This window comes from Paralichthys olivaceus, chromosome 11, assembly GCF_024713975.1.
Source record: "Paralichthys olivaceus isolate ysfri-2021 chromosome 11, ASM2471397v2, whole genome shotgun sequence".
NCBI lineage: Eukaryota > Metazoa > Chordata > Actinopteri > Pleuronectiformes > Paralichthyidae > Paralichthys > Paralichthys olivaceus.
This window is the reverse complement of record NC_091103.1, coordinates 8,371,976-8,384,890: the sequence shown is the minus strand read 5'-3', so window position 1 is coordinate 8,384,890 and position 12,915 is coordinate 8,371,976. Positions and strand designations below refer to the sequence as shown.

The 12,915-nt window shown below is 40.7% G+C and overlaps 1 protein-coding gene across 7 annotated transcripts in view; it reads right to left on the bottom strand.

The window, feature by feature from the left end:
- Nucleotides 1-325: 325 nt before the first annotated feature.
- b3gat1a (beta-1,3-glucuronyltransferase 1 (glucuronosyltransferase P) a) overlaps nt 326-12,915 on the bottom strand; it is a 75,787-nt gene continuing 63,197 nt past the window's right edge. For all 7 annotated transcript variants that reach the window (XM_020094873.2, XM_069534032.1, XM_020094872.2 and 4 more), the window contains 3 exons: nt 8,997-9,293; nt 3,584-3,694; nt 326-3,321 (listed from right to left, as the gene is read on the bottom strand). In XM_020094873.2, coding sequence (XP_019950432.1) covers nt 3,608-3,694; nt 8,997-9,293 — 384 coding nt within the window. In that variant the 3' untranslated portion in view covers nt 326-3,321; nt 3,584-3,607. The remainder of the gene's footprint in view (nt 3,322-3,583; nt 3,695-8,996; nt 9,294-12,915) is intronic.

The window sequence follows — 12,915 nt, the reverse complement described above, 5'->3', positions numbered from 1 at the left end:
ATTAGACATTAGATATTGCTTGATATTTCAAATTGCATGTCGGTCAACGTAACAGCATCACCCTGAAGGTTGAGCCCTGAACTGTTCTTCTGCTTTGGGATAAACCAGAGAAAGTTATGTCGCTGAATCTGAACCAGTGCAAACACATGTTCATCTATAAGACACATGACATTTGTTTTCCTGCAAAGCAACAGTGAGGAACAGAGGAGAACGAGGATTTAGTTTGACTTTAAAAGTAAATGATACACTGAGTTGTTTACACATTGGTAATTTTCTATTGTAGACTACAAATCTTAACTTGGTTCAGGGTGAAGAACGATTTAGATGTGTGTGTTTGTATCTGCCTGTTGGTAGTTCTAACCTTTTACTGATCTATGTGATAATCTGGTTGAACAGTGTAATGTTGTAGAGAGCAGCTGGAAAATACAGATTTAAGTGCAAACGCTGCTAGTCTTAAATTCCACACCCACCCTTGAAATAAATACATAAATATATTAAATTTGATCTTCAATAAATAACTAATCCAAAGATAGTGTGTGATCTCCGTGGCCGAAATCTCCACGCAGTGTAATATCATGCAGTCAATGAAAACCGCCAACTTGATGATAGAGATGTGTGGCTGTGTTTGTTATCGTATTCCGAGTGAAATATGTAATAACACGGTTTCTCCGGCTGATGAGCCCGAGAGGCTGTTAACGTCTTTGTAAGTTTTTATGCCGCAGCAGCAGTGTGTGTGTGTGTGTGTGTGTGTGTGTGTGTGTGTGTGTGTGTGTGTGTGTGTGTGTGTGTGTGTGTGTGTGTGTGTCGAAGGGGGGGAGGTGGGGGTTGGGTGGGTGAGGGGTACACAGAGATAATCTGGCACCAGTACACAGGCTCAACGTTTGAATTATCTCCAGCTACTTCTGCCAGGCAACGCTAGATAAGAGCCGCTGTGCATTGTGTTTTGCACCATTCGCACGATTTATCAAGTAGCGGAGAGATTCTATTTTTTGAGGTGTAGAATAACTTTGTTACAGTGCTCGGGCGTGTACGGCATCATGCTGATGTCTGACGTTAGTGCTGCGGCAAGTTCCAGTTAATGCTACAAAAGATGTATGCTAACACAAAAAGAAACCAGGAGATAAACGACAACGCTCCCTAATACTGAAGATGGCAAAAAATACGATTTCTAATTTACTTGTGCTTTTCTTTTGTCAGCGGTCACTCCAGAGAAGCATCTTATTTCATCATTTCAAGTTTTTATAAAAAACAAAATATTCTGGGGGCCATGCATGAACAATTTAAATTAGTTATCAGCTGCTGGAAGGTGAGTTGTGTTGAAAGTCAGCAGATGAATCCTGAGTGTCTACGTGTACAATTCTGAGTGTATTTTTCAGAGAGGAGAGGGACTGACAAAGCTGTGTAAAACCAATTTGTTGGAGCTTTGATGCTCCTGCACTTTATTAATCTTGCACGTGGCTGACCCTCGTTAATGTGTGATCGTGCATAGACGAGGGGAAATACTAACTCGCTAAAATGACACACTGGTTCCCCACAATGTCAGAAATGACACTGAATGCGAGAGATAACATGATCAGGATCAGGTCAACGTTCGCGAGCCTCTCGTGTAGCTGATTGGATGTTCTTGTCTATGCTTTATGAATATGTCACACCCTGGAGCTTCTAATACCAAATGAAAGAGGTGATGTGCTATTACTCTTCCCATGCATTGAACCTAGAGTGAACCTGTGCCTTGTCGTGCATCATTGTGAGGAATTCACCAGGGGGAGAGAGGGGAGACTTTTTTTTCTTCGTTTTTTTTAACATATAAATACAGTACAATGGCCAAAATGTTTCTTTAATCCTGTGATTGTTCTGTTTTTGAATTATTATTTACACATGTTGCCACAAGGGTACAACAGCGCGCTAAGGCCATTGATAAAAATTCTAAATAAAATGAATTGAGATCAATAACAGCCAGGGGAGGAGGACAGGATATTATTAAAAAAACTAAAATACAGAATTTCCGTCATTAAAGATGGAACAAAAACACCAACGTTTTGGAAAATCTTGGGAGATGTTGTACATGAGCTTCAGGACTACGCTGTGTTTGCCTGCCACACTTGCGACACAACACACTTCTTGATAGCCAGCTCATGTCCACCGGTCTCCAGCTTTACTCAACCCCCTGTCTCGTCAGTCTGATCCCCAGCTCACAGCTCAGCCTTCCTCAGCTCCTGCAGATTCCCTTTCCCTCTCTACAGCCTGATCATCGGCAAATGTCATGAGTAATTCCTTATTGCTACTTTGCAGGCCGTCCCTTGACAGAAGTGAATGGGTTGACACTACTTTTTTGTAAATGAATAACTTCAATCTAAAAAGGATATTTTTATGTTATCATACTCTTTTAACTGTAAGGATGGAAAGTGTTTATTATCTAAAATTTCCCTTCCCCTGGCTTGTTTTTTTTTTTTGTCTTACAATGGCCGTTATTACGCCGTCGTTCAAAGGAACATTGTTTTAGTTTTATTATCTAAATTGTTATGCTCAGAAAGATGCTAGGATTGCTTTACTGTCTCAGTCTCCCTTCAAGTGTACAAGTGGCTTAAATGCATGAGTTTTAATGATACTATAAAATGAACAATGACAACCCAAGAGTAAATGTCGTAAAGAGTCAGTAGTATTGAGCGTGTAAGTCAAGTGCTTGGAAACACCCAGTCCAATTAAATTAAATTAAAGCAAACATTTCATAGTTATCAAAAGAACATTCCTTCCCTTTCCATGTTTGTGTTTGCTCAAAGGAAAATCCACATGAGACATATTTGTCCTTGGAGTGTTGTTTTTATCCAGACTGATGATGTTGGCCAGGTCCGTAGATCCAAGAGGATTTTCTCTTTTGTACCGTGTGCAGATCCAGACAATAAGTGTTTGACTTTCTTAATGTTTTTTTTTCTATTGAGGTGAAGGATTTTCTTTAACCTGCTTGTTTGGTCGAATCCGCTGGTTGTTCTCCTTTCATGTTGTGCTGTCTCTTTTGTTAGGTTGTCCTCGGTGTAAGGTGCAGGTCACGACTGTCCACGCCCCTGTGAGGCTTCCTCTTTACGTCCTCTGCACTTCAGTCCTGACAAACATCCGCCACCTCTTACTCACTGTGCTTTGATATGATACATTTTTACTGATTTAGTCCATATTCTAAAAAATGTTCGACTCAGTTAAGAGGATTAAATCCCACTTCAAAGGCCCCCACTTCCTTTCATTTTCTGGTGATTAAGAGGTGAACACTGGTTGCACTTATCAAGAGACTCGGCCGTTTTCTTTCTATGTAAGTCCAAGGCCAGCCACCTGCAACAGAAAGGATTAAGATAAGTTGAGAAAGAGTGAAAGGCTTAATTTATGGCCAACCTGTTCATTTCATTCGTGTCATTTAATAAAGGACAACATCTGCTGTGTTTACACAAAACAGAATATTGGGAAACACTCCAAACATTCGCTCTTTCCATAGTTAGACTGGTTGAGATCAAGTGAAAATAAATTATTTTGAAATGAAATTGAGCTCTGTAATAGCAGGTATATAGCAGGAAACTTTGAAATCATAATTATTTACCGTGGGTTTATCGAGGGAAAACAGTCAGATCTCCACATTGGGGTCTGTGAATCCTTTTTTCCCCTCGTTCACAAGTACAGGTTTCTCCGTTCTCGTGTGCCAAACAAGTATCTAGTGAGAAAAAAAAAACATATGGGAACACAAACAACAGGAACATTAGTACATGCTTTTCCCTTAATGCACTCATTCAGTGTTCTGTCCCTTTGAGCTCTCACTCTGCTTCGTTTTCTTCAAAACATTCAATTATGGACATAGATCCAAGAATACATACACCACACCAACACGGGCCTGTGTTCTATTTGTAGTTCTTTTGGATATGCATCACTGAGGCTGATGGGATACACATCATTGCCAATGGTCGGGTTTTAAAGATGCATTTGAAGCATTGGTTGCTCTGACAACCAATCAGAGCAACAGAACGTGAATCGCAGCTTTAGTAATATATTTTGTCCAGTTTGAATTCAGATGGCTTCTCTACATCTGCGGCAGCCATCTTGGTTGTTAAAGAAAATGCATCTGTAGTGCTCCCACTGGGACTTTTCTGTCAATTTTTCAAAACCTTCCCATTTTAGATGAATGGTTGTGATTGGTATGACCAACTCCAGGACAGATGGACATCGGGGAGCAGATCCATCTGTGAGAGTGAATAAACATGAATTTGCTCATTGTTCCATTTTCCAGGTTAAGGAAACATCTATCTAAATATACAATCTAGACTCAGTAGAGTGCATACCTCCACTAAGGCCCAACAGTCAGTTAATTCAGTCAAGGTATACCGAATTGTAAGCACTCTAGATATCAGTCCCCTAAATTTTTTTTATCACGATCATTGGATTATTCCTTAGGAAATTGGTAATGGACAAATGGATAGGTGTAAAAACAGAAATTCCTTGGGGGAGGTGATTATTGGGCATAATTCTAAATTATAAAGATATATGGTCTCTACTAATAATTGTATGATTAAATCATGTATTTTACAATACATAATTGTGGCTATTTCATTGTCAACTGAGGGTAATCATTTGAATTCCACCATTCCTTGTGAAGACAGCTCTTGAGTCTGAACCTTGCATTAGCAGGACTGAGAAGGAAAACAGGAGTGAGTTATATTATATATAGAATGACACAGTCCTCTCCTGATCATAGGATAATGGCTACCTTCATTATTCATTCAGAACAGTATGATCTTTTGCAGCAGCACTTGAGTTCTTTGCAGAGTTCTTCTGGGTATGCTAGTGCTATCAAGCTTTCACACTGGGTTGATTTGGCCCCAGAGACCAGACAAACATCCAGGAAAAGGATAGCAAGGAGAACGGGAGGGGAGAAAAAAAAAAAAAAAAGTATTGAGCTCATTTCCCCTCTCTTCTCTGCATTGGAACCCTCCTTCCTTTCATCTCTCTGTAGTGGCGTTCATGAATTATGCAGAGGGCGTTTGAGATGTGCCAGGAGCCCACTCCCACTTTGCTCAGGTGTAGGGGGAGGTTAATAGTCACACTGGCATCTGAAGAGGTGGATTATAAGGAAGAGAGATGCCCATGCACGACTTTCCATTTTATTTTCCCTCTTTCTCTGCTTCCCCTTCTCTCCATCCCTGCACTCATCTGTAATCAGTGTGACGTCCCTAACCCCCACCCACTCAACCCTGTGCAAAAAAACACCTCCAATTCCGCTCCCTTGGCCATTTCCTCAATCCCCTCTTTTCATTTACCCATCTGAATGGCTAGGGGATGGCAGCAGAAAAAGCTGGCTGAAAATGTCTCTCTCTCCCTGTGTATATGTGTGTGTGTGTACGTGTGCGTGAGTGTGTGTGTGTGTCTCTCGGAGTGATCGCAGTGTGGATACTGACAAGCCAAAGTCCTCTGGCTGACTCCTCTTTGCCCAGAGAGAGGCTTAGTGAATTGACCCAGACGAAGGGCTGTAAGCAGGAATGGTGGAGCAGGCATGGAGAAGAACGATGGTACGGCTCCAGACAGCTGAAAGCCTCTCGTACAAGTGTGTGTATGTTTCTTAATGTGTACATGTGGGCAGGATGAGAAATCTTGTATATATAATACAATCAATGACCCCCCCACACATAATATGTATATATATATATATATATATATATATATATATATGAAATATATCTCAGATTACATTCCTATCTTCAAATGTAATTATATGATAATAGCGATAGTTATGACAGTGTTCCTAATCTTTTAGCTGATACGCAGGTTTTTTTAATATGTTTAAGCAATACCAAGAATGGCCAGTAAGTGAAAAACGGTATATCATCTATGGGTGTAGTTTACCTAATTAGAATGAGTATATACTTGGTACTTCAATTAAAATCAAAACAATATTGGTAAGGTCAAGGCCTTACAAAATGATGGAGAAAGTCAACTGTTTCTACAATGAGCACGGTCATGCTCTGTATACTTGGTAAACCAAGTACGAATGATAATAAATATGAACATAATCTTTGTTTAAATTTACCTTTTAATAATTTTTTCACATACATTTATGTAAACATTAAATATGCCTCTATTTTCTGATTTTACGAGAACATTAAGGTAAAAATAAAATCAAACTATAACCCAACCCAACCAAGATATTGATGAGATCCTCAGCTTGCTCAAATAACCCCTGTCCGTACATTGGCACCCACTGAGGACCTCTGCTACTCAGCTCAGGGTACTGATCTTGAGAAAGAACTCAGCTTTAGTATTCAACTCATTTGCCATTTAGGTATCTTGAATGTGTCATCTTGAGTCAACTGTTCCCTTGGAGTCAATGTTGCAACATTATCATACAACGCAAGGTAGGTCTTGTCATTTACCCATCCCTAAAGAGCAGAATTCACAGAATCGACTGCAGCCTGCATATCAGAGACAGTTTTGGCATTCCAGCTCTTAAGTAATGGCAGAGGCAAGTGTGAGGCCCAACACAGTCTTAATTGTTGAAGTGCTGAAGCCTTCCAAGATGTGCTTTTTGCTGTGTCCAATAGGCTGCCAAGTTCCAGCTCACAAAGCTCTAACACAAGGTAGTGCTATTATAAGACCTCCACACAGTCCACCTTGATGGGCATGTGGACCGCAGGGTCATCAGAGGTGTATTTTTGGATGTAGCAATGGTTCCTGGCTGGTCAAAGAGGATGTCTAACTGGTGGACCCCAAAACAATGTCCAAAATGGCAGTTCGGAACAATTGGAGAGACTGAGCATTCTGCCTGTGTAATCATGACAGGCAGTGTGCACCACAATGCACATGCAGGGCTAATTGCTGCAGCCTCCTCATAATTGCCTGTTCCTGTTTGTACTCTCCTCTCGTGAGTCTTCAGATTGAACATCAGCAACACATCACGTGCCACCATTGCAATGCCTTGGCTTGTTATCTCGGACAATTCTGTGTGGCTCAACAAGCTCCTCACATGAGATGAGGGCATGGTCCACATAGCACAAATATCTAACATCTAACTATCCTGTTCAGGCCACCGCACGGTATCATACCAGTTGGCTGCAATGATGTAGCTAGAATTCCCAGGCTCCTTTTCTCCACCCATGTGTTTTCAATTGATTTTGTATAAGTATATGTTCAAGAGGATCACAGGGGACAATGTGCAAACCAGTAGCCTCACAAATCTGTTAAAGCTCAATCAAGTTTATGGCAAATGACAAGATGCCCTGTTTACCTTACCAGTGACCAAAGGAAAGAACCGTTCCTGCTAATAAAATTGAAAACCCTGTGAACGATTTAATGCTGCCTTCCTTTTCAAACAACTTTATAGCTTTAAGTTATTCTAAAGGAACACTGACGTTAAATCGGGAGAACGGTGCCTTTTTCATTCCCACTCCGCTCCCTGATTGCCTGTTCTTGGACTATGTAACTGGGTGGGTGCAGTGCTCACAAGAAGGGCCAACTGAATGATAGTCATTGGCTTAAACTGTCGGAATCAGGCCCAGCAAGTTCAGGAGTGATGCCAAACTGTACATCAGTTTCATAGACTTAGAGGTAATTTAAAACCAGTGTTTCACTCTTATATCTATCAAGAAAACGTTTAAAATATCAAGAATTCCAAACACACATTGACAAGTTTGTTACTAAGATAGCATATCTGGTTTTGGAACCCAGGGATCTCGAGGAATATCCACCACTCAGCTTTGTTTTAGTTCAGTGAGTGGGACGATGCAGTCAAAATTTCGAAAATGTTGGAAGCAGCTGTCGAGATTCTTAAAATCACAGTAAATAAGCAAATAAGCCATTTTTTGTCCAAACATCAAATTATTCCTTTTGATAGTCCCAGTGGTGTAATTACGGGAAGCAGTTTTTCCACATTTTCTTGATTAATTTGTTCATGGGAAGTTAGTTTCACAGCTCTTTCTGGTTTTTCTGTAGAAGTCGTACTCTTTCTTGCATCAGCAAGGCAGTTAGCTTGCAGTGGCATAAAGCTACAAAGTTTTCTATTACATAACTTATGAAAACATGATAATTATCTCTGTTGCTAAGGGTTTAATTCAGTAGGGGGCCTGATTTCAACACTCTCAAAAATAGATTGCAGATTTCTTTTTACTTTATTTCCTCTGCTTCTGAATCAATGGTGACTTGTACTGTGTTTTAAAAAGTTGGTTGAACACTTATTACTACAACATATTTAACAAGATGTTTTCAAGGTTATATCCCCTGGCATGCAGGTTATGTTATTACTATGCTAAAGGTGGTGGTGGAAAGGAACTAAGTATGTTTACTTAGTAGGCTACTTTATGCAAGCGTAATTTTGAGACACTCCTCTCCACAATATTTATATTACTGTAATTTTACAGATAAAGATTTTACATTGCAAACAAATGATAAGCTTTTAAAATACAACATACTGTGAGAGATTAAACCTGTGGTGCCCAACCTGCTCTCACAAAAAGCAAAGTCTAGACCTGGCTGCTTGTTACTGTGCATCTCAGATGACTGTGGCTTCTGCCTTTCTTTTAAAGAGACATTTTTCTTTAGAACCCATCAGTGAAATAACAATTTTATCACAGAAATACTCAAGATAAGAGAAAAGTCTAACAGATAAAATCAGATTTGTGCAACAGAACATTGTTTTTGCTACTTTCCCTTCATCAGCTCACAAGCCCTCAGCTTTTTCACGTAACCCTTATGGTGAGCTAGCCCCGTGGGTTGAGAACCACCTGACTAATACAGTTAATTGTATATAAAGAAGTTTAAATAAGCTTCACAATGATTACAATGCATTGATGTGAAGGCATCAACCCATCAGGATCTGTCTAATAATGTCCTGTGTAATAATCAGTTACTGTGTCCATTGTAGAGTCTGAACTCAGGACGTTCATTGATTGGTATTTATACCTGAATATTTCTCCATCAGCTATGAACTGCTCCAATCAAGCTGCTTAACAGGATTATACATAAAAGTGAATTACCTTAGTGCAATTGGCTGCTTTAGGCTCCAGGTCGTTGAGTGTGACTAGTTCCCGGAGCAAACTACTCTCTTGGTAGCCTCCCTTCACCCCACGAAGCTTAAAATATGCCTGTGGCTTGAAGAGGATGAGTCTCAGGTTGATGGCAAAGCCGGCCATGTCGATGGCAAAGGGCCGATGGGGGTCGAACACTGTCTTCCAGCCGTAGACCTTTCCAGCTGCATTGACCTTGGGGGACTCGTATCGCAAGCCGCCCACAAAGGCCACAGGCCACACTGAAACTTTCCGAGTCGATCTCATCTAGCGAGAGGAGAGTCAAGAAGAGAAATGAGGAGGCAAGAGGGCAGATTAGTCATCTATAAAAGCATACATGGTAGTGAGACAGTATTTGAGCATCAGCTGCCAGTGTTACAGCAGAGCACGGACCGAGGGTTTTTAGAGATGCTGCTATCATTCATTTTTAAAACAGTGAAATTGACCGAGCCATTGCGCCAGGTTGGGCTGAAACACTGTTGGACGAAGGCAGGTCTCACACAGACACTATTAAACAGCTGCCCTACAATGAGATAATTACACACAACCATCTCTAAAGGGAGTAAACATGGACAGTGCCAAGAGGGTTTGAAGGAGCCAAACCATTAGAGCAAATGGCTCTGGTTGCTGGTTGGCTGAGGAGATTCTTCAAGGTAGAGCGCTGCCATCCTCTATTTTTTTGTCCTTTAATCTTCCAGCATCAAACGATCCTGCCCCCCTTCTCTTTGTGTGCTTCCCAGTTAGTGCCATTTGCAAGAGCCGCCCGCTGCAGTCATAAAAGGTAAGTTTTATAATGAGGGAAGAGTAAAGTTTAGAAACAGCAGTCATTTAATCGAATTCAATGCAATAGAAATTGTGGTGTGTGTGAGTGCATGTGCGGTAACCAGCATGTGTGTCTAAAGGGTAGAGTGCGTGCAGGAAATTTCTACATCTATGTGCACGCTTGTTTGCATATGTATATTTGTTTATCACACATTTTATTTGCAAATCAAATGCAAATAACCCTTTGAACATGAGTTACAGTGGTGTGTGATCTGATAAGCCGCTGTGTGGTCAGTTCAGGGGATCAGAGTGGAGCAGAGTTTGAACAGCAGGAGGTAGGCTGCATTGGGGCTTATGAGAATCCATAAATTTGAGCGTTAGGGAAAACCACTGGGCATCCAGATAACATTTGGCAGGATGGAAGGTCTTAATGAGCACTGGGTGTTAATGGAATGGAAGAGAGATTAAGTGCTTATATGCATGTGGCCATGAGATTGTAGAGCTATGTGTTCTTTTTTTTGTTCGCCACTTCTATATTGGTGTATGTGTGACCATTCCTTGAATCTGCCCTAGTTGGTGGAGGCATATTACTGCAGCATGTTGTAATGATGTTGTAATAAGTTTTATACATACACATCTGGGTTTAGTTTAAAAAACTGCAAAATGATGAGTTTTTCGAAGGGCGGTTGCACACACTTTCAGCTCTTGACTAATTTTATAAACGGCTGACACCACAGACATAATGACCGATTTTTAATCTAATAATCTTCAGAACGCACCAATGGGATGATTTGGCCAGAAAGTCAGACCACACACATGCTTTTTGTAGGACCTGATTTCAAAGTGGCTATTCCAGAGACTTGAAAACTCACAGAAACAGAAAAAAAGCGATATCTTCTTCAGTTTGTTTAAGCCGGTTGGCAAACAACTTTTAGGCACATTACTGCCACCTTCTGAGCTGGAGTGTAGAACACTATGGTGATTCAATGTGACTTCAGAAGTAAAACAAGCATGGGTGATGACTGATGTCGTGCTTTCTATAGAAAAAAAAGAATGGATGAAATCATGATGCCAAAAGAAATATAACTTTTGCAGTGCAAGCTGGAGGTGAATTGGAAATGAATTGTTGTTTTGAGTCGCAGCTGTACAAGTATGCTACATCCCGTTGGTGACGCTTCCCGGTCAGTTTGCTCTCTTGATATTGTGGGTTTCTGTCGAAGCCGATTATCATAAATACTGATATTTAAGATTAAAAATAGGAGCGGCTGCGACTCAATCAGAAGCACTAAGATTATTTTGTAAACCCCTCACACTTCAGGATTATTTGGGCAGACAATCAGCACCAAGTGACCTCCAGTTGGGAACTTGCCCCCCCTCGACTGTCGGAAGGGGCAGATCGGGTCTAAAATCGGCCTGATTATCCTCACGTGTGCCCTCCTTGAAGTCTCTACTGTTGCAATGCATTTTGTAGCTGGGCCATGTCACCTGCCTGCTTCCCCTTCCCCCAAAGGTTTGACTTCAATCAAAATGAGCCATAAATCAGGCTCCTCACAGGCAGTGTCAAGAGGATTGTCACTTTCCCATCTATGCTGAAAATGTGAAGTGAGGATTCTACCTGTTGAGTCTGGAGGAAAAATCAACCTGAGTAAAGCAGCACAAATTCCTCCTCCTGCTGGCAGCCAGACAAATGGACACAAAGCAAAGTTGCACTTCCAGTTCTGAGGACTATGATGTGTTTGAGTGGAGTTTTACACTGTTGCTTCAGATTGTTGTACCAAATGTGTTGGAAGTTCAATTTAGACATTTCCTCTCATTATTATTTTTATTATTTCAACAGCAGACTATTGTGTGAACTGTGAGGTGATTGGAAATGTACTGTTCTGGTGTCAGGCTGTGGCAGCTGAAGTGAGCCACTGCTGCTACAGTGAAAGAACTGTAGACGAGCACAGTCAGAAATTAAGTCTTTTCAATGCCACCTACTTTCAGGATTAATTAGTGAGTCAGCCAAAAAATGAAACGTCATAGTCGAATTTAATAAAGAGTAAGTCAGTGGTAATAAATATGATGATTTTTTTAATGTTGTGTAGATGATATTTGAAGTTGTCTGTATAAGAATTAGATATACGTATGCAATAACTTTGTGTGTGCTACACTACATGCTGGTGATACCACATAGTTAGTCTGTTAAATGAAAGTGATTCAAATTGTGTTTACACTTTTACTTCCTCTCTTCATTATTGTGAGCTATCACAGGCTGTGAGCTGCACTGTAAACAATGAGTTATTATATGATGGATAAGCTCCAATTTTGAGTTTGATGTTATTTTTTATTACTTTCAGATTACTGTCTGTGAAAACAATACTACGAAAATATTTCAAGGATTTTCCTTAAGGAAAAGCTTACTTGCTTGATTTCACTATTTTCTTACACCAAGCTAATCATTTTTGCAGATGAAATTATCTTTTGTTGTTAGATCTGAAAATGCATTTTAATGACGTCTTTTTTTAAATCTCATGTTTGATTCACCTGGAGAAAATTATAATCCATTTTTAACACCTGGAGTGGTGCAAAACAATCTTTCACCTGTATCTCCACACTTAAGGAATCACTTATTTGTCTGTCTGTTCTCAACCCATTGAGGCGCTATGAATATTCATTCTCCTGTCAGCAAACTATTGGATTTTTACCGTGGTGTCAGCAAACTATACCGCAGTTGCAGTCAGCTGTCTACTTGGCTTTCACCTTTACCTTTTCTCTCATTCTTTTTCCATTACTCCCTCTCCCCTTCTATCTCCCTTGCTCCCTCACTCTCGCTCCCCCTCAGGGCTGTTACCAGCCCATAAATAGGCCTGTTGGAGGTGATGGAGGGCCTCTGAGGGAGATGAAGCACTTCGGCTGATTCCCAGAGAAAGGTAATGACAGGCCCCGTCAATACCCGGTGCTCCATTTACTACAGCCCATGTCTGCACTGCTAACAAGACTTGAGGGTAATACTCAGAAGACCCAGACCATGTCCTCTCAGGTAATTCAAGTGATGTCAAGATGGATGGCCTGAGATGTACTGATTACGTGCCCAAACGTCTCTCCAGCTTCAAATCACCGACTACGCTTGTTTAGAGCTAAAAAA